The sequence below is a fragment of the Podarcis tiliguerta genome (assembly GCF_965153285.1).
Source record: "Podarcis tiliguerta genome assembly, chromosome: 7".
In the NCBI taxonomy this organism is placed as follows: domain Eukaryota; kingdom Metazoa; phylum Chordata; class Lepidosauria; order Squamata; family Lacertidae; genus Podarcis; species Podarcis tiliguerta.
The window spans coordinates 6,698,292-6,721,848 of NC_139540.1; the positions used below are offsets into that span (position 1 = coordinate 6,698,292).

The window sequence follows — 23,557 nt, forward strand, 5'->3', positions numbered from 1 at the left end:
GAGCCAAAGTTTGGGTTTGTGTTCTGACTTGTCTAAAGCATTGGTTTCAAAGTGTTCCATGTACAGGTTAGCGATGACCGGTGAGAGGGGTGATCCCAAATATATATATATTTGTCTAAGGCTGCCACCCCTGGAGCTGAAAAACAGTTATCGGGAACAGGTGGGATTGGAAGTATCCAGTTATATGCAAGCACACAATAGGAGCGCCAAGCCTTATCTCTTGAAGTCAGTGTAGTCTCTCCCCACCCTCTTGAGAAATGAACTAGATTTTACGTGCTTAGCAACGCTTCACAGTCCCATGTCCCATCTTGTCCCATGTCCAGCGTTAGTTGGAAGCTGCCTTATTACCAGTTCAGACGGATCAGTCGTCCACCTAGCTCATTATCACCGAGTCTGGAACAGCTCTTCAGGGGCTCAGGTCTTTCACATCACCTGTGACCACTGACACTTTGGGATGAGATTTTGGTCCTTCGCTTTAGGGGTTGTAGGTATAAATCTTGCCACATGTGATATAACCCAGAGAACAACTCCTGTGACATTACTTAAGCCATAAGGTCTTTCTGCCTAAGGAAAAGAATGTAAACGTTGTCACTAGTAGGTAGCCGTTGTAGATTAAAGTTTTGTGTTCCAGTTACAATTCGTTTCTCCAAAAGCAGTTATTTTTGTTGGGTAGCTTTGTTCATTTCGAAATGGCACTGGCTAAGATCCATGCATATGAGACCATGCATTATATCTTACTTTCGCATTTGTAGTCACTGACAATTCGCTTCTAAAGGTATCCAGGCCATCATTTCTAGGAAAAACTCAAGCAGGATGTAATTGCACTGATCTTTTTTTTGATTTTTTTTTTTTTACTGTAAAGGGTTTTCTGTTTGCATCTGCTGTAGCTATTGGAACAATACTGTACATAGCGTTAGGATGAGACAAGGGAGAAATTGTCACATTCATTGTTGTATTTCTAGAGTGAGTGTCTGATTTTACAGTATTAAGAGAGGAACATAAAGGCTCATATTTAGTTTCTGCATTTTATCCATTTATATGTAGCCAACAAATCCTTGAAGGACAGTTTGCTAAATTTGCTTTATATATTTTAGTGAAGTTTTGTCTGCTTTCACTCCATAGCTTCATTTTTTTTGTCCCTTTCCAAAATGCACTTTGCTTGCAAAATATTTACCCCCCCCCCCGATTTTATGCACTGGTATAATCAGTTATACATAGCTCTCTGCCCTGCAGTTTTATCACTGCCTTTTTGACCAGTCGGCCATGCTGTCTGGTTACAAAGAATGCAGATTGGGAGATGTGCCAAGAAAAATGACTGGTGGAGATTCATTTGGCTGCTCTAACGTGGGCTTTGGGCTCAGCCAAACTGTTGCAGCGGCTATGTGAAACCATTGGACAGAGGGCAAAACGTGGGCTTGGGCTTCATTCTGTGCCGTAGGGCTGCTTACCTGATGGAGCTTTTCTCACTCAACCTTGTATGAATTCTCCATACTAATTAAACGGGCAGCCCAAATGGATAGCTTGTGAATTGGATAGCTTGTGATTTGTGAATTGATCTTTTTGTGGCCAGTTATTCTTTGGGCTGCAAATGTACCTGTTAGTAATTGGCTCTGACGTCTGTCGAACTACCCTTTGGCACGCTTAAAGCAGACAGAGAAGCCCCTGCCCTGCTTGTGAAGTTATTTCAGCCCTCCCACCCCATGTTAAGCCTGTTCATTTGGCCTGCTGTGTACCTGACTCCACCCTAGTTAAATGTCTCTTCTTTTCATGATGATCCCTGAAGTATTGTCATAGAATTAAAACGGCATGGCCAGATTGCAGCAGAGGACTCTTCAACTAGTAAGCTGGTACAGTTTAAAGACTACCTCCTTCATACTTCGAAAGAGATTAGAATATCCCGCCCCCCCTTTTTTTTGAGATGTGATTTAACATTACTGAGAGTAGCCAAAATTCACCAAAGGACCTGAGTCGCTATGAACTTACTGGCTTCTAATCTGAGAAGCCAAGTGCCATACGGGGTCTTATAGCATCTTTTATCAGAACAAGCAGTCTGGATAGAACCCACAGGATGCTGCCTACTTTGCAAAGGCGAAGAAAGTTGTTGTTTTTAATGAATTTAATATGGCTTGAAGAATTGCAGTGATATCATGGACGGGTCCACTTTTACCCTGTATTTGCAACCCTCCCCCCCAAACTGTTGTTTCCAATAAGAAATGTTTGAATGCCTTAGGTGTAGGAGCATGTGTGTGCATGGGATGCTTGGCCTGGATCTAAAAAGCTACCCCCTAGGGACTTGGGCATGTACGTCTCCCTTTAAATGGCAGGCCCTTATTCCATATCACAGGCTAATGATAAGATTCCCTTTTTGCTTCAGCTGAGGTTTGCTTCTTTTGCATATGAGGGCTTGCCGTTTGAAAACACAAGCCCCAAGTTCTCTCGTGCATACTAGCTATGAATCCAGATGTGCACACATATGTAAAATAATATATAAGGTCTCTTGTTTTAACAGAGGGTGACATGAAGGTGCTTTAAACTTATTTTGAACCTAGGATGACATTATGTGTTGAATATTTTTGAGATTCTATTTAGGTATTTTTTCTTCGAACTTCAAGATGCTATTTTTCCCTACACAAGTCACTAACTTATATAAACTCTAAATGTGCAAATATATATATATTCTTGAATGTTTTATATTATGAGTGTGTTCTGTTTCACGGTATGAGAATTTGGTCACACCCAAGATCTTGAAGTGAGTGCAAATAAGGTGCTTTTATCTCAAACTTAAACTGTAGAAAGCTGTCTTGTAATCATAATATTATTCTGGCGAGCGAATTCATTGTGCTCATTTATACATACACATATTGCTATCAAGATTGTCACTGGATATGTCATAGGGCTGTTATCCATAACTTACTTACTTTACTTACTTACTTGATAGTTAATGCAAGTCATCATAAGTTTCATCGTTCAGGAGAGTAACAGTGCTTGTACTATTCAATAGTCATGTTCACCAGTAGTTTGCAAACAGATCTGTTCATAATTTTTCCCATCCTTTGAAGCCTGAGATCCATAGAGCTATGTGAATCCCTTGGGGATTGTCTTTGAGCAACAGACCCTGCTGTCCCGTATCACAGTTTGTGCTTGAATGTTCCCTGGAGTTTCAAATGTGGGTTGTCACGTGGCAAAAGGAAGATGGCAGTTCAAATAGCACAATTTCAGAGCCTACTTGGGTGTGTGGCACTAGGTGTGGAATGTAGGAAGCTACCTTAAAATGGACAGACCATTGGTCTACTTAGTTCAGTACTAGTTGTCTGCCTAGGCTGATCAGCAGCAGCTCTGCAGGGTTTTCTAGCAGGAGTCCACCAATTCTATTTAGCAATGCCAGGAACTGAACCGGGCGGGGTTTTTTTGCATGCAAAATGTGTGGTCAGCCACTGAGGTGTGGCCTACACCAGTGGTTTTTTTGATACGGTGACTCACAAGTCCGAATTTATTTGGTGTGGTGACCCATAAATTTATTGCCACAAGCGTCAATGATATGCCAACGAAATGAAAAGTTGCAGGAGGCATTCATCATACCAGTTAAAGGTTACTAACAATATTTATTTTGGGCTTACTTGTAAAGCCTGTGACTCGTTTGCACAGGCTTTGCGACTCTTGTGGTTCATGACCCATAGGTTGGGAAACACTGGCCTCCACAATGAAGCCTATTTCTTTCTCTGCCCCTTCTCCACCGCTGTCTGAAGCTGGTGGAGTTTCTGAAGGCACCTGAGCCATCAGGAAACAGGATACTGGTGTCGATGGACCTTTAGGCTCTTATGCATGTTGCCAAACCATGGTTTTAAGGGAACCAGCATGGCATCTGTACTGACCCTGAATTACAAGAGAGGGCTTAACCTTGGGGAAGAAGGGTGTTACTGCTAAATTGCCAGAGATTGATGTAATTTGTCCCTTCAACCACTTAAGGCTGAAAGAAGTGTTCATAAGGCTTTATGAAGCTGAGGGCTAGAGACTTCAAGCAAGGGTTATGATTTAAGTTACTGAAAACCTGCTGAAGTCTGCTGAAGCAACCAAATTGTCAAATGGGAACTATCCTACTTTAAATACTACTTTACAATGCAAAAAAATATCCTGCCTTTTCCGTCAGCTGTTCAAAATCTAGCAGAACTCCATTAAGGAGCATAAGGGTGTAGTAACTTTTATCCCACATTAAGGATATCCTTAATAGAGTGAGCTTGTTGCTTGAGATATGTGATACTTTGATTGGAAGAGAAGAACAATTTTGCTGCTGCCTCTGGAGTCAGCCTAGATATGAGAGATCTCCGAATTCACGGCAGCTTTTTCTATAGAGTTTTAAGAACAGTGCATGCAAATAGCTGTCACCTTTCTCAGTTCTGTGAATTTCTCAAGATTACAACCAGGGAAGAAATACTTCTTGGGAAAAGAATTTGGGCCCGTTGCTCTCCTTTAAAAACAAAAGAAAAAAACTACCTCTGATTATGATGAGATGGCAGTATTGCAGGCACCTTTTCAGTTGTTTTTAAGAGGCAAAAGGATGTGGGGAGACAGACTGCATAGTAAAGTTACTTTCCCTACCTCCCATTTTCTACCGAGTCCTTTGCACAAACTGTTGGTAACGCCATGCTTAGGATGTGTGCTGACTCTGAAGCTTTTTCTTCATTTTCCCCTGTGTGCTGCAAAAGCCACAGCGTCCTTGCTTCACACAGGTTTTTTTTTAGGTGTACTGTACATCTTGAACACCCACGTATCATAGGGTTGGAGTTGCGGTGGGCTGTGCTCCTTTGCCCAGTGTGCCCCTGCATGGTCAGCCGAGACTTGCCACTCAGCTTCTAGCAAGCAGTTATTATGACCAATGGCTATTAACCCGCAATAGTAAAATAGACTGAGAGTGTTTTGCACCATGAAGTTGGAGGTAGGAAGTTATGATGGTCAGGGTTTATGGTGTAATCTGATCTTTAAAAGCTTTGGCACACCAGATTTAACTGATATCTCCTGGGATTAATTTTAACCTGTAGTTTAGTTTAAGCAGTTGTAGTATTTTTTTAAATTTACTAATGTTTCTTGGATCCAGACTTAAGTTACTTCACTGACATCAATGGGACTTAACCCAGTATTAACTTGAGATCCAGTGTGGTGTCGTGGTTAAGAGTGCCGAACCAGGACCTGGGAGACCAGGGTTCAAATCGCCACTCGGCCATGAAGCTAACTGGGTGACCTTGGGCCAGTCACGGTCTTCTCTCAGCCTAACCTACCTCACAGGGTTGCTGTGGGGGTTAAATGTGGCAAACCAAGCACACCTCCTTGGAGAAAAAGACGGGACATAAATGCAGTAATGAATAGTAATAATAACTTGGCGGAGGCACCCAAGTTCAGCAAACTTGGGTCTGGATCCTACCGGCTGAGGGAATGATTGCCTAGGAACACCATTATCGTACATATTTCATTTGCCAAGAAGGAAGGAACAAAACACGTTGAAAAAAACCGATTAGCTAATGAGAGAGATTAGTGAAGGGCCTTATTTCAAAATGGTACTAAATAGAAATAGTTTACATCCTTTTGCTGCCTCTCTGTTGCAATGTTCCAGGCTTCCAGGATATACAGAAATATAAAATTAGCACTTGAGGAAAACTTTAAAAATTATTTCTTCCCATTAGTAATGCTGTAGAGTTTCCATTTCAATATATATATAAAAACTCAATGTAGGAGAATTAGCATTTTATGCAGCGTATGTACCTTAAGCAGTTTTAGTTACATGCTTGCTTGATGCGATGTGGTTTCTTTAACTTAAGCCTTAACAAATGTATCAAATTTGTCCAAAATCAGAATATGCAAAAACAGTAATTTAGTAAGACTTAACTCTTTCCCATGAAGGCACAAGAGATTTTTTTAAAAAAAGTTCTTATCCTTAAAACCAGTCTATGTTTTTCAGGAGGCAATGGAGGCACCAGCCCTGTAGCCTTGTCATTCTATCCCAATTTTTACAGAATTTTACACCTCCTGGACTGGGGCTCCAGCCACACTGTTAATCCGGACATTGTGATGTGTGGAGAAGATATTAAGCAATTGGAAGAAATTCATTTTTTTTAAAAAAGGGCTAAGGGGATTAATGTTGCTTCATTCCCCCGAGTGATATGTAGTTGTATTGAAAGAAGAGTCTTGACGATTTTTTAAAAATGTACATATGTTGAAAACATAGTGATGTTTTTTTGCATCACAGAACTGACATTGACTCCTTTTGTCTCCAAGATTAGCCGCAGGCGGGGGTGGGGGTGGTTGGGGACCCAGCACTCTTTCCAGTTTGGATCTACCTCACACTAAGCAGTTGGGTGCTAATTTATTCAAATTATAAATGAGATTGTCCAAAGTGACCAAACAGTATGTGATTACTTGTCCTCTGAAGACAAGGGTGTTTGGGGGGTGGGGGGGTGTTACAAAAATGCATTTGGTTTTTCTCTCTCTTCATCTTTGTGCCTTTTGTGTTGAGTCCCAATGCATAGCGAAATCGTCACGCTCCTATACAAACTATAAACCCTTTTTAACAGCAAAACTGAAAACTGTGTCAGGTTTCTGAAAAATTAACGAAAGTGTATTTTTGTGTGTAATAAAAACTATATAAATATACAGCGTAACGGAATGCTTGTAACGTGGAAAGAGTTCTTTTTTTAAGAAAAAAAACATGTATTGAAAAACAGACAGACGGAAGGGGGAAAAAAAACATTGATACTCGGATCCCAAACTATTCTATGCATACATTTGCATGGTCGTGAACCATGCATGCTCTGTGGAGCTTCTCAGTGTTTGCCCAAAAGGAAGTAGTGTGGCGGTTCAATCTTGGAATGAGCGTGCTCCAACATGCTAGCCAATATATGTGGGCCGCCCCATTTGTTTCACCAAAGGGAGCAAATCTGCACACGACGAGATATATATATACTTCCTCCATTTAATTAGTGAAATCTCTGTGGCCTGGGTAGTTCCAGGGGTGGGAAGCTCAATATGCGTGAAGATGTGTGTATGTAGCTACTAATACTCAAGCTGTACATCAACCTTTGCTAACCTGGTTAGCCCTCCAAATAGGGGACTACAACTCCCATCAGCCCCCAGACAGCAATTGCTCACTGGGGACTGATGGGAGTTGTAGTCCAACAATACCTGGAAGGCTGCCCTCCCGGGCTGGCAAAGGTTACTGTACATATATACATGTATATAGTAAAACATGGAAGTGATGTGTGTGCATATGTCAGGTAAGGGAATAAAAACATCCAAGTAACTTTCTGCATGCTTTTATATAACAGTTTGAATATCCTTTTTTATATAAAAACCTTTTTTTACTTACCTTTTTTGGGGGAGACTAAGTTGTAATATACTATTGTTTTTGAAGACTGAAAATTTGACTTTATAAACCGTAACCAATACAGCATGGGAATCTTTTCCTGTAAAAATTGATAATTTAGTTTAATATCCGGGTGGGGGAATTAAAGAAATGTGGGTGGGTGGGGGGGAGAGATGGGGGACACCAACATTCCTAAGTGGCAGGATTTAAGCTATACCCTAAAGGAGGTGTTTTTCCTTTTTTTTTCTTTTTGCTGCAGAGAGACTCAATCAACAGGAAAAAAAAGTGTATGTTACAAAACTGCCCCAACGGGTCTATAAGTAAAGCTATATTTTATAAAAGAGTAACCAACCTTTTAATATGCTGCATATAAGTGATCAGCATTGTTGCACTTTCTCAGTAATAGTGTCCTGTAAATTGGCTTATGGTTAAGAATTTTAAAATGTTTTTAATGTACCATAGTACTTGGGCAGAATATAAGACTTACAGGTACCTCACGATTGAAACAAGAGCCTGAATATGCTGCATTTTGTTCCTTTTATTTCACTGAGCATTTTGTTTGGCTTTCATTAGTTTTAATATATTGTTAAAAGGCTACCTGGCTTTTAATTTGTATTTGTTGGATCCCCTGAAGAACTGAGAGAGTTTGTCTCTCTTCACTTAGTTAGACATTCTTACCCTTTACTGGTGTTAGTTCAGTAGTTGTTATCCAGTCTGCCCTGCATTGTTCAGTAGAGGATGTAGTGACTTTACGAAGTAGGTTTTGAGAAAAAGGAAACTTAAGGTTGTAAAACAGACAATATATGTTCTCTCTTGGTTTGTATGCTTGCTTTATAATCATTGAACATCGAGATGGGGAGTGGTGTCGTTTGCTGCTTTCCAACTGGAAAAAAGCAATCATGTACTTGTAATAAATTATATATTGATTAAGGAATAAGCTAACAAATCAGTTAGGATAACCTAACTGGACAGCTGAGCCACACTGCTACTCCAAAACACCCCCCATTGGAAACTGAGGGCAGGATCCAGCTAAACAGTTTGGCTAGCACAAGGATTTTAGCTGTGCAGTGGAACTTCCCTGCCTCTCACCCCCTAAATCTGCTCCGGAGGCTTGAATATGGGAATATTCCACTGTGCAGTAAATGTCCTTGCGTTAGCCAAACTGTTTAGTTGGACGCCACCCTGAGTTTGCAACCAGGTGATTTCAAGCAACATATGCCCTTTAGATCTAATTTCCTTCAGAATAACTTGGTAGTTTTAATTCCCCAAATGCATTATAACACAGAGGGAGTTGTGTTTGGGAGTAGAATGCAGGGAGAGAAACTCTTGAAGGAAGCTTCAGAAGACTGTGAAATTCAACATTTATTGTCCTGTTTTTAAACTTAGGTGGTTCCTCTTTCCATGTTTGTTTTACAGCTTGCTAGTAAAATACTTTGCACTACTTATGCAATAAACTCATGACAAACTAACCTTTTACTTTTGTTTTGGTTTCTTGTGTATGTGTGTGTGTATATATATTATAAACTAATACTAAAGATTTAGTGTAGTGTTTTTTTTTTATTACCTCCATACCATAAGACATGTAACAAGCTCAAAATGCTGTAAATCTTGATGAAATATGATGTGAATGATATTTTATAAAGTTATTTTGTATGGTGTCGATTTTGTTTCTGCCTCATAGTATGTCAATAAATTACTCATATTTACAAGTTCAAATGTACCATTTTCTATTATGCATGGGTTTCAAGTGCCTGGTACAATTAATACATTTTTTTACAGGGCGGGAATGTGGATGCACACATTACTGATCCTATGAAGTAAGGTAGGCTGCATGATGGTAACCGGTCCAAGGTCACATAGCAAACTCCATTGCTGGGAAACAGTTTGAACATTTGTCTTTCAGACCAGCTGATCATTCTTAACCATTCTGGTATTGTGTGCATAAGAATAAACTATTTCCTTATTAGCTCAGTTTCCATGGAACCTAGGAGAAAAATGACTGGCTATGCAATTTAATAGGTGCTGTTTTGCTCACACACTTCACTAGACCAAGGTGTTTTATCAAACACAGGACATTATGGCTGTATGGTACATAACTTCGTATGTGTGTTCCATCTTTATAACTCCCAGGTTTGCTTCAGAGGGTAGAGCTTGCAGCCACTGAAACGGGAGCAATAGTGTACCTGCTGTGTACTGCACTTGTATTTTAGTCAGTATACTGTTCAAACTCTCTCTCCCATCATGGGGGGAGACTGAGCTAAGCTTTGTGTCCTCTGCATGAGTACTTCTATGTCCAGAAACTCATTCAGGAGGGCAGCAGACGGAGAATTACAGTTTTAGTTCCATTGTAGAAAGGGCTCTGGTATGCCATTACCAAACCAACTGGTAGGGGCATATAAACCTACCCATATTTTAAGAACTTCAGAGGGTTAATTGACAGTGCAGCAAGAGAATTTGAAGGGTGGGTATAATGTAATACCAATATTGCAAACTTCCAGTCCCAATTTGACTTTTTTTAAAGCCTGTGATGGTCTGGAACCACTCAACCTCCAGTGGCTTCCAGAGCACAGGCAGACACCCCTGAGATAGCACCTGCCCTTGAGTAGCAGGGAAGGTTCTGCCATGTGGGTCATCACAGCATAGAAGCCGGTGAAGCAAAATCTTTAGTAAGTGCTTCATTATTTTTTTTGAAAGTAAAGACTAAGGAAGGAATTTCTTTTCCTGTGGATGAGCTGGCTATATAAACATTTAGACCTAACCCTTTCAAGCAATTTCAGACAAAGCATCTCTTATCATTCAACATGTTGATGGAAGCAACTACAGAGTTGGTGCAAAAGGATGGGTGGCCTAGCACATAGTGTAAATGGATCAAAAATCACATTTTAGTACTCTCCCTGCCTTGGAATGCTCACCTATTATCCCACCTCAATTAAGTTTTACATCACTCAGACACACAAAACAGCCTTCACTAAGCCTTTGGCCCAATCCCTGAACAGGTTCAAGTTTCAAAGGAAATGCAAAGGAAAAGTGCTTATACAAAAATCTTCTGAATTCATTTTTATAAAACATTCATTAGAACAAGTATTCTACAAATGTTGCCACTGTTTAAAGAATAAAGTACATCTCTTACTCAAAATGGAAAAGAGTCCCTGCTGTGGAAAAGCTACTTCTATATTTAAAATCCTTTCAAAATATACATATTAACATGAGGCAGAGCAGATTCCCCCCCCCCCCCAACAAAATGCATAACATAACTACAAGTAGTAATTAAAAACAAAAACATGAAAAGTGTTTCCCCATTTGTTCCCAACTAGGCTGGACATTGTGCATTATGTTTGCTTTCTATGAAGTTGTTAAATGAATTGTTCCCTATTAGGAGGTCCATTGTCACTGCTGAGCTGCCCAATGTGGGCAGAGGAAGAAACCTCTGTATTGGAAATACAGTATCCACAAGATAAGAATGTTTGATACGTAGTTAGTAAGCTTTTAACAAAGAGCTGTATTTTAAAATAAAAATAAAAATCTCTTCACAAGTTCAGTCCCACACTTATGGCTCTTGCATATATTGTAAAACAAACTGGCAATCCAGTTGTTCCATTTTCAACCAATGCAGAGATAACAGGACTTTACTTGAACACAAGTTAATGTGTAACAGGGATGTGCTGTAAGTCTAGTCATTTGTCACCCTCAAGATGCTTCTTCCTCTTCACTTTCTTCATCCTCTTCCTCTTCTGCCTCCTCCTCCTCCTCCTCTTCTTCTTCTCCACCCTCTTTTTCTCTCTCAAGCATTTTTAGATATTTGCTAGCCAAGATCTTCTTTGGCAGGATATCTGGAAGAAGGGCACCTTCATTAAATGATTACAGAAGCATTCTTACAGGTGCTAGAAAATAACTAAGGAGAGGTGTGGCCCAATGTAAGGTTCACAATGGAACCACATACCCAACGCAGACTTTTACATCCACAAAAATATTCAAAAAAAATCCCCCCCCCCACTGCTATGGTTGTCCAAGAGCACTTGGTAAACTTAAGGAGGTGACTTGTGAAGACTTAGAAACTAGAATGGATTTGAACAGGAAATCTGTATCCTAGTCATTCTCTCTGCCCATCATTCATAACTCTCATGTTTCTCTCATTCAGCGATGAAACAATTGCTGAGATGGCTAGAGCACCAGTGGCAAAAAACCCATTCCAAGTTGGACCAAACATGAGTTAGAGCTTAACATCGAGCCTACCAAGTGGTGATGGCAAAGACAACCTTCTTTGCCACCTCCTTTGTATCAGTGGAAAACAGTTCCAGGAGACTTTTTAAGGTGGTTTGTAGTCTTAACAGAACCAACTTCGCCATTGGGGACTCAAAAATCTACAACAATTACATGACCGATAAGAGTAAAGACCTACCTGCAAGGAACTGAAATGTATCATAGTTCTCTGCTGTATGGGACAAGTCACTGTAGGTTAATGATGTTTTGTTCTTTCCCTGGCCATGCTTGTAGGAATGCACGGCTAAATACTGGACAAACAGCTCCTAAGGATAAGAATATAGTATGCCAATGAGTCAGGTATATATTATTTGGTGTACGCTATTTTATTGTAATTACATCAGTCACCCTCTTGGAACCACAGAGGGTACTATAACAAGAGGAGGTATCGTGGTGCAGTGGTTAGAGTGCTGGGGGATCAGCATTCAAATCTCTCCCCAGTCATGAAGCTCACTCAGTGATCCTGGGGCAGTCAGTCACTCTCAGATTAACTTATCTCTCAGGGTTGTTGCGAGGATAAAATTGGGAGGAGAAAAACCGTGCATGCCCCCCCCATAGTTCCTTGGAGGAAAAGTGGCACACAATTGATTTCATCAATCAATAGATATCCACAATGCAATACAAAATATGTCCCATAGTAGGCTGATCATGGGCTGGGAATCTAAGCTACACTTTTTATCACCACTGTTGTCCCTCCTGCTACTCGTCTTTCAAAGCAACTACTCTATTCCAGACTTATAAATGGAAAGTGTAATGCTGGTGGTCAACAAAAGAGGTTTAAAAACTGTCTCAAAACAAATCTTAAAAAATGTAGTACAGTATAAACCCTGACAACTGGGAAACACTGGCCTGTGAGTGCTCCAGTTGGAGAACAGCTTTTACCAAAGGTGTCATGGGCTTTGAAGACACTCGAACTCAGGACGCAAGGGAGAAACATGCTAGGAGGAAGGCACGCCTGGCAAACCCTCACCGTGATTAACTCCTGCCCTGAAACCAATGTCCCCACTGGAAGGGCGTGTACATCCAGAATTGGCCTCCACAGTCACTTTCAGACTCATTGTTAAAACCGTGTTTATATTATATAATATATATTATTAACTTGTAAGATATGGATTTGTGTTTTTTTTAGTTGTTTTTTTAGTTTTCGAATGTTGGTTTTTGTGCGTTGTGTATTGTTATTTTTTTTCGATATTTTTCGTGTTGTTGTGTGGAAAATACTAATAAAAATTATTTAATTAAGAGACACAAAACAAAAAAACGTGCTTATGGAAGACAATCTTGCTCGGCTATGAGTGATTGCCAAATAAATAAGACATATTTAGCTATACCCTGCCTTTCCCCCTGCCTTACAGATAAAAGTAACAGCTATAAACACAGAAAAACAACAATCATTGACAATTAAAACATACATACATAGATTTCTTAAAACCCTAAAAATCATTACAAAAAACACCCCCAGCAAGGCACCAAATGCAGTCAGTTCCCAAAAGCCTGAAGAATGCCTTCAGCTGCTGGCAGAAGGGCAGCAAGGAGGTAGTGAGTTTGGTTTCCCTAGGCAGGGAGTTCGAAAGTTGACATTTGCTGTAATTGTGCTGTTTAGCTTTCCTTTCTTTTTTTAAAAAAAAGTTGTTTTGTTATTAGCATTTTATAGAATGCGCTTGATCTACTGCTGATTTAGATGATTCTATATAATTCATGTTGTAGTTGTGATGCTCTATTACTGTACGTCATTGTTGCTCTGGAGCCACTTTGCATAGAAAGAGAGTAAGTTAATGAGTCAAGCTCAAGGCGGGAGACGTGAAAACTCCCCTGGGTCCCCATCTTTCCTCACAACAACCTTGCGAGGTAGGACTGAACAGAATACAGTGGTACCTCGGGTTAAGTACTTAATTCGTCCCGGAGGTCCGTACTTAACCTGAAACTCTTAACCTGAAGAGCCAATTTAGCTAATGGGGCCTCCTGCTGTCGCTGCGCCCTGAGGCACGAATTCTGTTCTCATCCTGAAGCAACGTTCTTAACCTGAAGCATTATTTCTGGGTTAACGGAATCTGTAACCTGAAGCGTATGTAACCTGAAGCGTCTGTAACCCGAGGTACCACTGTACACATACATATGTATGTATGTGTCTCTTGTTTAGAAAAACCACCCCACCTTCCCAGGAGCTTGGTCTCCACAGGAGAGCCGCTGCCACCGTCGGAGCTGCCTCAAGCGCAGTCTCCCGCCGGCGTCTCCCTCGCGGCCTTCGCATTCCCCTCAGAAGCGTCCCTGCCGGGGCCCTACCGTGGCCTTGGCCGTGAGGAAAATGGCGTCCGGGTTGATGCTGGAGACCTCAGGCGAGCTCTTCATGATCACCCGGATGCGAGACAACGGCAGCGACACCAGACGGTTTTCTTCACCACCGCCGCCACTACCGCCGATTCCACTCACCCGCGACGCCATCTTCCATCTCCCTCCCACAACCGCGCGGCCTCCGCCGGAAGCCTCGCCTCCTCCCCTGGGATTTGTAGTTCTCTTCTCCGCTCTGGCTGCGGCATCGCCAGGGGCTCCGAACTACCTATCCCACAGTACACTGCGGCCACGACTCCGCCTCCCTCTCTCCGAGCCCAAACGCGCGGCGAGCAGCCTCCTTTCGAAAGACTACAAGTCCCGCAAGGCGCGTCTGTGACATCACTCGTCAGCGACCTTGAGCGCAACGCATACGAATTATTCCCGCGCAGAATCTTCGTCAGTACTGTACATACCTTCGCCCCCTGCAATCCACTAGGAGGAGAAGGCGGAGTGTAAATAAATATAAAAACATAGAATTGTAGAGGTCGAAGCCCCTCCCCCCCAGGGTCATCTAGTCTAACCCCCCTGCAACGCAGGAATATCCCTTATCTTGGCGTATCCCCACACTAACCAACCGCCTTATAAACATAAAATAATAAAACCGATAGTACTAATAATAATACTTTGGCATGTCTGAAGTAACCGTCGCTTGGAAACAACTATTATTATTATTATTATTACTACCACTACTACTTGTCCGTCGCTTTATCTTGCCCCAAAGCAACCTAAATAGTAACAAACCTAGACAGCATCTTAAAAAGCAGAGACCTTGTCAACAAAGGTCCGTATAATTAAAGCTATGCTTTTCCCAGTAGTGATGTAAGGAAGTGAGAGCTGGAACATAAAGAAGGCTGATCGCTGAAGAATTGATGCTTTTGAATTATGGTGCTGGAGGAAACTCTTGAGAGTCCCATGGACTGCAAGAAGATCAAACCTCTCCATTCTGAAGGAAATCAGCCCTGAGTGCTCACTGGAAGGACAGATCCTGAAGCTGAGGCTCCAATACTTTGGCCACCTCATGAGAAGAGAAGACTCCCTGGAAAAGACCCTGATATTGGGAAAGATGGAGGGCACAAGAAGAAGGGGACGACAGAGGACGAGATGGTTGGACAGTGTTCTCGAAGCTACGAACATGAGTTTGACCAAACTGCGGGAGGCAGTGGAAGACAGGAGGGCCTGGCGTGTTCTGGTCCATGGGATCACGAAGAGTCCGACATGACTAAACAACAACTAATAATAATAATAATAATAATACTTTGGCATGTCTGAAGTAACCGTCGCTTGGAAACAACTATTATTATTATTATTACTCCTATACTACTACTACTTGTCCGTCGCTTTATCTCGCCCCAAAGCAACCCAAAGAGTTTGTGCGTAGCAAAATAAAATAAAATAAACGCTCCATTTGCTGAGCGTTTCCTCTTTAAGTCAGCGATGAGGGGCGGGGAGACGCCTGCCCTTTACAAGTCGCCGGGCGACTCCAATTCCCACCAGCCCTCAGCCTGCGTGGCCCATGGCCGGGCATGACGGGAGTTGTAGTCCCGTGGCCTTACTCCATACGGAGGGGCGGGACCAACTCTCGCGCGGGGACTCCTGCGCGTGCGTATTTCGTTTCGGCGGCTAGGCGGCTGCGCAGTCAAGGCCCTCCCTCCCCGCACCGGCGAGTTCCGCTCCCTTCTGCCTGTGGGGCGGGCGCGCTGAGGAAGAGGCCGAGAGGAGGCGGAGCTATTGCGTCGCCCCGGCTGAGTGAGTGAGCCGGAGCCCCCCTCCCTTTATCGCGGTGGGGGAGGGGGGAGGGGCCGCTTTCTCCTCACAAACTTTCACCTCCCCCCTTCTCTCACACACAGATATTTTACCTCAGCTTCCCCTTCCTTTCCGTGTGTCTCTCTATCGTGCACCTCTGAGGCAGTTGTAATTACGAATTTTTGTTATTATTTTGCTAATGTCATAAAACTAATAATACTGTAATCCTTTCATATATTAACGTTCATGTCTGGCTGGGGTTTGCTTTCTCTCCTTCACCGCCCCACGCCCTCCTCTCCCCAAACAGGGGGAAGAGGCTATTTTTTTTTCATTTCTAGGAGGCGGGGGGTTGGACTAGATGAGCCCCTGCGGTCCCTTCCCAACTTTGCCTTCCAGTGGTTTTAGGTGTCCTTCCCCACCCCACTCCTCCCTAAAGAAAAACCTCAGGGTCAGTGAGGGAATTTTCAGCGGGTGCAGCTTTCCCTTCTATCCTGGGTGACAAGTCAAAATTCCCTCTAGGTTAGTGTAGCACAGGCTTTCTCAAACTCTACCCTCCAGATGTTTTTGGCCTACAACTCCCATCATCCCTAGCTAGCAGGACCAGTGATCAGGGATGATGGGAACTGTAGTCTCAAAACATCTGGAGGGCCAAATTGAGGAAGCCTGGAGTAGAGCAAGGTTTCCCCAAACTTGGGTCCCCAGCTGTTTTTGGACCACAACTCCCATCATCCCTATCGTGCACCTCTGAGGCTGTTATAATTACGAATTGTTGTTATTTTTTTGTTAATGTCATAAAACTAATAATACTGTAATCCTTTCATATATATATATATATATACACGTTCATGTCTGGCTGGGGCTTACTTTCACTCCTTCACCGTCCCACACCCTCCTCTCCCTGCACAGGAGGAAGAGGATTCCCCCCCCCCTCACTGCTAGTAGGCGGGGGGTTGGACTAGATGACCCCCTGGGGACCCTTCCCAGCTTTGCCTTCCAGTGGTTTTAGGTGCCCTTCCCAACCCAGTTCCATAGCTGTCAACCTTCCCTTTTTTGGCGGGAAATTCCCTTATTTCAGCGGCGTTTCCTGGATTGTTAGATATCCCGTAGACTGTCCCCGGGACAGGTGAGGCTGCTGACCCCTTATTTTCGAGGCTGCTGATCCCTTATTTTCAAATCTGAAAGTTGACAGCTTTGCACCCCACTCCTCCTTAAAGAAAAACCTCAGGGTCAGTGAGGGAATTTTCAGCGGGTGCAGCTTTCCCTTCTATCCTGGGTAACAAGTCAAAATTCCCTCTAGGTTAGTGTAGCACAGGCTTTCTCAAACTCTACCCTCCAGATGTTTTTGGCCTACAACTCCCATCATCCCTAGCTAGCAGGACCAGTGGTGAGGGATGATGGGAGTTGTAGTCTGAAAACAGCTGGGGAAATCCTGGAGTAGAGACTCAGGTGTCTCACCACTTTTCTCCTTGCTGCAGACTGGACACAGTATTATTATTATTATTATTATTATTATTATTATTATTTATACCCCATCCATCTGGCTGGGTTGCCATTTATTTAAGAAGCTCCCTTATTTAAGATATTTCCAGTTCCAGGGCTCCCAAAATTTGCCCCAGCAGTTTCTTAACCCTGGTGGCTGTTCCTGGCTTTCTATGTATATAGAACATTCTGTGTCTTTCTACATCTGAACATTCTATACAAGCAGTAAAGCATATTGTGAGAAATTTATGTTTGGGAGCCAGTGTGGTGTAGTGGTTTGCATGTTGAACTAGGACCTGTGAGACCTGGGTTCAAATTCCCACTCAGTTCAAATCCTGCCTCTCAACCTAACCTATCTCAAGGCTACTGTGGGGATTAAATGAGGACAGGGGAGAAACATTTATGTCACCTTGAGCTTTTTGGAGAAATGATGGGATATAAATGAATAAATAAAGATTAACACACCGTGATGTGTGATAGCCTACTCAGGATCTGATAACTTGCTTAATAAAGCTGAAGTTGACAATGAATTTGAAGACTAGAGCTAATCCTTAATCTATTTGTAACTTCTAAAATGATGGGTACTCCTGCAACAATCTAACAGGAAATTTTTGTTTGTTTGTTTCACTAGTATACGGGTGATTCAAAATGAGTGTCCCTGACTACATGCAGTGTGCAGAAGACCATCAAACTCTACTAGTTGTGGTCCAGCCAGTTGGGATTGTCCCTGAAGAGAGCTTTTTTAAGATCTACAAGCGGATTTCAACTGTGAGTCAGATCAACGTACGCGACTCTCAGCGCATCCTTTACATCCGCTATAGACATCATTACCCACCGGAAAACAATGAATGGGGGGATTTTCAGACACACCGCAAAGTGGTGGGACTCATAACCATCACAGACTGCTCCTCTGCAAAAGACTGGCCTCAGACCTTTGAAAAATTCCACCTTCAGAAGGAAATATATGGCTCCACACTTTATGATTCTCGGCTATTTGTCTTCGGGCTTCAAGGAGAAATTGCAGAGCAACCCCGTACAGATGTGGCATTTTATCCTAGTTATGATGAGTGTGAAAATGTAGAAAAGAGGATAGAAGACTTCATTGAATCTCTCTTCATTGTATTAGAATCCAAACGTCTTGACAGAGCCACAGATAAGTCTGGAGATAAGATCCCACTTCTCTGTGTTCCTTTTGAAAAAAAGGATTTTGTAGGCCTGGATACAGATAGTAGGTAAGTACCTTCACAAAATACAGATCTAAAATTTATGTCTCTTGTCTGGCCAGCTAGAGGTACTAGTCCCTTCTATAGCTGGGAAAATACTGCTCCTGTCCCTCAAAGCTGCCTTGTTGACAATTTTAAAAAAATGAGTAACAGGGTGCTGTTGTTAACTGACATTTGTGAGCATTCTTGATAAACTTGTTTCTGATGTAGATGTAAGCCTGGGGGGGAAACTGGCAGAATATTTGAGGGAAAAAGATCTACCATGGGAATTTTTGTTGGGGGGGGGGGGAGCAATAATAATAATGATATACAACTCCTGTTACCCCCCTCTCCCAGGTTTCTACGGCTGAAATACTTTTTAAGACAAAACTTTGTTCAAATGAAGATTTTATTTTACACAACACTCAAGTCCAAAATGCATTTCTGCATCTAGAGAGTGCTGCCATCTGCATGTGAGAGAGCACACAGGGCATTCTTTTTCTTGTGAATTGCTACTTGCTCTCTTCGGATGATCCTTCATTCAGTTTAGTGATACAGTGGTACCTCAGGTTACATACGCTTCAGGTTACAGACTCCGTTGACCCAGAAATAGTGCTTCAGGTTAAGAACTTTGCTTCAGGATGAGAACAGAAATCGGGCTCTGGCGGCGCAGCAGCAGCAGGAGGCCCCATTAGCTAAAGTGGTGCTTCAGGTTAAGAACAGTTTCAGGTTAAGTATGGACCTCCGGAACGAATTAAGTACTTAACCTGAGGTACCACTGTATTAGAAGTATGCATCTCCTGTCCTACTGATCTGGTCCCTCCTTTGTGGTTAGGCTTTTCACTTTTCCCCTCAAATGTCTGATACAGTCTCCCTGCTACAGAAGTAACAGTTTAATTATGTGGATGTGTACTTCGAATAGAATCCACTCTGTTTAATGGAACTCATCCCCAAGAAAGTGAACATGAAATTGCAGCCTCGGGCATTCATACTGGAGGCTGCAGTCCTAGGTATATTTACCAGGGAGTAGTATTTTTTTGTAAATGTGAACAAGATTGTTCCATTTTGACTCATTTTGATGGGTATGATGAAAGTACAAAACCAGAGGTGTAGGAGTCTGCCTTGCAGATGGTCTATGACTCTGAAAGTCTCTACTTCCAATAGTTTTATTTCATTTATGATCTTGCAGTATTTTGTTTAAGTGCCCTATGGCTGTTTACTTCACACACAACAATTATGAAGCTGTTGATTTTTTTATTTGCTCATTCAAAACAGATGTTGTCAATGACATATTCTGGATATTGTGGTACTCAAATACTAATGAGTTGTCACTCTAGTTGGTAGTCTCTCTGATCAGTCCCTAGTCATAGTGAACTTGAGTCACATTGACACTATCCTGCAAAAGTTAAATACCTTTTTACGTGAAAGTTCACGTCCCAGTCCTTTGATGTTTTACTTAGAGGTAAGTCCCACTGATTTAGGGAGGAATCCAAACACAAGCTGGTGTAAAGCAAGCCTGTGTAAGTTAAGGCAGCTGAACAAGCTTAGGATCCAGTCTAAGTCTCACCTCTCTCATCCTAATCCCACCACAACCCCACAGCAACCCCTTTTCAGGACTTATGCCAGTTTACGATCCATCAGGTTTAGCTCAGGCAGCAGGGTCTTGGCTGAACTGAGAGTGAGCTTGCATAGCCCTGGATCCTAACCCACTTGTCCTCGCAGATCTTGCTATAGGATTGCCCTCTTAATTGTAAAGTGTCTCCCCCCTCCCATTGTTGCACCTTCTTCCATCCCTGGCAATGTGTAATATTTCGCCTGCTTTGTTAGATAATATTTGTGTTTTGTTTGCTATAGTTCTCATCACTTTTCTGGGAGATCTCAATGCGAATTAATTTTGATAATCTAAGTCAAAGTGCTCATATATTAAGTTGTTCTGATTTAACCAGGAAGTAACTTTAGCATTTCATTTTATCCCAAATTGTTCACTCTTTGAATGTGGCCTAGGACAGGGATGGTCAACATTGTGTCCTTCAGATATTGTTTTTCCAGCATCCTTGACCACTCAGGCCTTGCTGACTGTGACTGATTGTAGTTGGAGTTGAGTAACATCCGAAGGGTACTACACAGGCTACTCCTGTACACCTATGTTATTCCTGGACAGAAGTGAGGGGCAGACGGGGCTTGTCAACCTGGGAAGGGAGCCCATTTAGGAGAAGGAAAGCTCTGATCCTAAATCTCTGCTGCCTTATAGAATATCTTCAGCAAAAGAAAAGGTTAAGGAGTAAACCCTAAGGCTAAGGTGTAAACAATCCCTAGACAATTGGATGGTGCCTTGTATGCCTCCTTCTGGCAACTGCTGCTGGTGGCAGATGTATTGCCTTGCTTTCCTTCAGACCATGTCAGCGAGGTGGAGGGTGTGTGTGACTTGTTGTCTGGGTAGCCCAAGACCTCCATGCACACCGCTCAGGCTTGCGCCCCAGGGTGGTCACTTCAGTGCTGCTAATGTAGCAGTTTGACTTCACCCCCTGGAGGCACACTCCATTGTCTCTCAAGACAGATGGATATCAACAACAACCAACAACAGGCTACCCCAGACACCTATGATACACTTAGAAGACATATGTAGATGTATGTACTAGTATCTAAAAAGCAAAGAAAAAGCAGAGGAAAGGAGAACATGCATTTTGAAAGGTGCTCTGTTTTAGCTCAGCATTTGAAAGCCATTTTAATCCCTGTAAACATGCAGTGGTTGATTAAGGTATCTTTAAGCAGAGGCTTGACAACCATATGTCAGGAGTGCTCTGATGGTGTTTCCTGCTTGGCAGGGGGTTGGACTCGATGGCCCTTGTGGTCTCTTCCAACTCTATAATTCTATTCTATGATCACACGTCCCAGAAATAGCTTATGTGTATTTCTAGCCGTGTATTGGAGCGCGGGTGGTGCTGTGGGTAAAACCTCAGCGCCTAGGACTTGCCGATCGTATGGTCGGCGGTTCGAATCCCCGCGGCAGGGTGAGCTCCCGTCTTTCGGTCCCAGCTCCTGCCCACCTAGCAGTTCGAAAGCACCCCTAAGTGCAAGTAGATAAATAGGTACCGCTTTATAGCGGGAAGGTAAATGGCGTTTCCGTGTGCTGTGATTGTGCTGGCTCGCCAGAACTGCTTTGTCACGCTGGCCACGTGACCCGGAAGTGTCTTCGGACAGCGCTGGCCCCCGGCCTCTTAAGCGAGATGAACACGCAACCCCAGAGTCGGAGACGACTGGCCCGTACGGGCAGGGGTACCTTTACCTTTACCTTTATTTCTAGCAGACACGTGGATTCTTTTTATTTTCACTGGAATGTTAATATAGTAGGTACATACAGAAATCATATTGCAGGCACCCACAAATAATAGTCTGTTTTCTAATTTCAGGATTCCTCAATAAATGTGAAAATTAATTTTTTTGTGGCTGTTAATATGCAATTGTTTCTTAAAGTTAGAAAAATGTATATTTCAGATTTTTAGGTGGTAGTATCTCATTTTAGACCATAGCAGAGAGGTGACTGCAGGTGTTTGAAATTATTTTTGTAAGTAATGTAGGAAATTGCCTCTGGTAGATTGGCATCATTAGATGTACTTGAAAATGTTGTACACACAAGTGAGCATATTACCTTCATGAACTGCAGTTCATCATGCGTGAGATTCACGTCAGATACATAGCTGCCACATTTATTCTGCAATTTAGGTAGATGTGATTATGGTGGTAGTTATTTGTATTGTGCTTCATTGGTAGCAGATTAGCCAATTTCTTTCTTTTTACATGGGTACATGCTATAGCAAGACCCTTAATGGTGTTGACATAACTGCAGGACAGTCTTTGAGTGTATATTAAAAAAAGAATACCATAGATGCTTAACTTTTATGGAGTGTTGGAACTAAGGGTGCAATCCTAATACCACTTACCTGGTAGTTGGCTCCATTGAATTCAATGGGATTTACTTCAGATTGGACATAGTTCAGATGCAGTATTCTTCCATTGAGGCTCCAATACTTTGGCCACCTCATGAGAAGAGAAGACTCCCTGGAAAAGACCCTGATGTTGGAAAGATTGAGGGCACAAGGAGAAGGGGGACGACAGAGGACAAGATGGTTGGACAGGGTTCTCGAAGCTACAAGCATGAGTTTGACCAAAGTGCGGGAGACAGTGGAAGACAGAAGTGTCTAGCCATGGGGTCACGAAGAGTTGGACATGACTAAACGACTAAACAACAACAACAATTCTTCCACCACCCTCAGAATACTGGAACCAGTGCTGCTTTAAGTCATTTAAATTGGAGCTTAGAGTTCTGGGCTGTAAAATGTAAAGAAAAGAACCAGTTAGATATAGTCATTTTCAACACTATCTGTTCTCCGTGCCTCTTTTGATTCAATAATGTTTCTTACCGTGGGTAGCAACCTGATTCTGCCTAACCAAACTTCTACGCAGTTACCTCTTTTTCAATAATTGTCATTTCTTGCCCATTTAAATCAATGATGAGAATCTTAACAAAAGTCTTCAAGTAATGGAATCCATAAAATTTAGTCATATTTGAGGTAGACCCACTAAAGCCAATGGACAGCAGTTTAGGGAAGCAGTCCTATGCACAAGAAGCCAGCATTAGAGGAGGGAGAAAGGTTGTTTTCTGCTGCTCCAGAGAAGCGGACACGGAGCAATGGATCCAAACTACCAGAAAGAAGAACAGGAACAGATGAAATTAATTACTTATAAGCTACAATCCTATACACACCTGGAGTAAGTCCCATTGAACTCCACTGAACTTACTTGTGAGTAAACATCCATAAGATTGCACTGTTAACAACTTCTGTGTGCTGAAGCATAGAAGGGGTTTCCTAAGGCATTCACACATCCAATATTTGGTACGTCACTGAGTAAAGAGTTATACAAAGTATCAATTGTTTATTAAACTTGGTGGCCGTCATTAACAGGTTAGCTTTCAGTTCCCTGAAGGTGATACGTCATGTGTTTTTAGACCAAAAAAGGCCTGTTTATATGATAGCTTATATCCAGAATGTGTGAGCTGACAAATCTTTTTTAAAAAAGCTTTTAGTATTGTAGGTGGATTTGGAGCAACTGATGCATTGCTTCTTAAGCTACAAACTGAAAGCCAGGAACACACTCAGCTCCCACAGAACACAGTTTGACACAAAATTAATTA

General features: G+C 42.3%; 3 protein-coding genes across 7 annotated transcripts in view; 2 read left to right on the forward strand and 1 right to left on the reverse strand.

The window, feature by feature from the left end:
* AGO2 (argonaute RISC catalytic component 2) overlaps positions 1–9,067 on the forward strand; it is a 53,599-nt gene extending 44,532 nt beyond the window's left edge. For both annotated transcript variants that reach the window (XR_014513744.1, XR_014513745.1), the window contains exon 20: positions 7,611–9,067. The gene's annotated coding sequence lies outside the window, so the exon portion shown is untranslated. The remainder of the gene's footprint in view (positions 1–7,610) is intronic.
* A 1,328-nt stretch (positions 9,068–10,395) lies between these two features.
* On the reverse strand, positions 10,396–14,099 carry CHRAC1 (chromatin accessibility complex subunit 1). Its single transcript, XM_083450769.1, has 3 exons — positions 13,892–14,099; positions 11,751–11,877; positions 10,396–11,181 (listed from the first exon to the last, which is right to left on the reverse strand). Exons 1-3 carry the CDS (start codon positions 14,048–14,050, stop codon positions 11,039–11,041), a joined length of 429 nt encoding a protein of 142 aa, XP_083306895.1. The 5' UTR covers positions 14,051–14,099; the 3' UTR covers positions 10,396–11,038.
* Positions 14,100–15,546: 1,447 nt separating this feature from the next.
* The window catches only part of TRAPPC9 (trafficking protein particle complex subunit 9), a 271,286-nt gene continuing 263,275 nt past the window's right edge, over positions 15,547–23,557 (forward strand). For 3 of the 4 annotated variants that reach the window (XR_014513742.1, XM_083450441.1, XM_083450443.1), the window contains exons 1-2: positions 15,547–15,685; positions 17,793–18,393. Coding sequence is in view for 3 of the 4 variants with exons in the window: in XM_083450441.1 (XP_083306567.1) it covers positions 17,810–18,393 (584 nt within the window). In the remaining variant the exon portion in view is untranslated. Of the gene's footprint in view, positions 15,686–15,753; positions 15,845–17,792; positions 18,394–23,557 lie in introns of those variants that run through there. The other variant, XM_083450442.1, reaches the window with a different exon arrangement.

Bases quoted from the DNA above. Each gene is read 5' to 3' on its own strand.
- CHRAC1 (XM_083450769.1), bottom strand. From the start codon at position 14,050: ATGGCGTCGCGGGTGAGTGGAATCGGCGGTAGTGGCGGCGGTGGTGAA. The intron at 11,878-13,891 runs GTAGGGCCCCGG...TCTTATCCTTAG, and splicing joins TCCTCACGGCCAAGGCCACG to GAGCTGTTTGTCCAGTATTT. The intron at 11,182-11,750 runs GTAGGTCTTTAC...CCCTTCTTCCAG, and splicing joins TACATTTCAGTTCCTTGCAG to ATATCCTGCCAAAGAAGATC.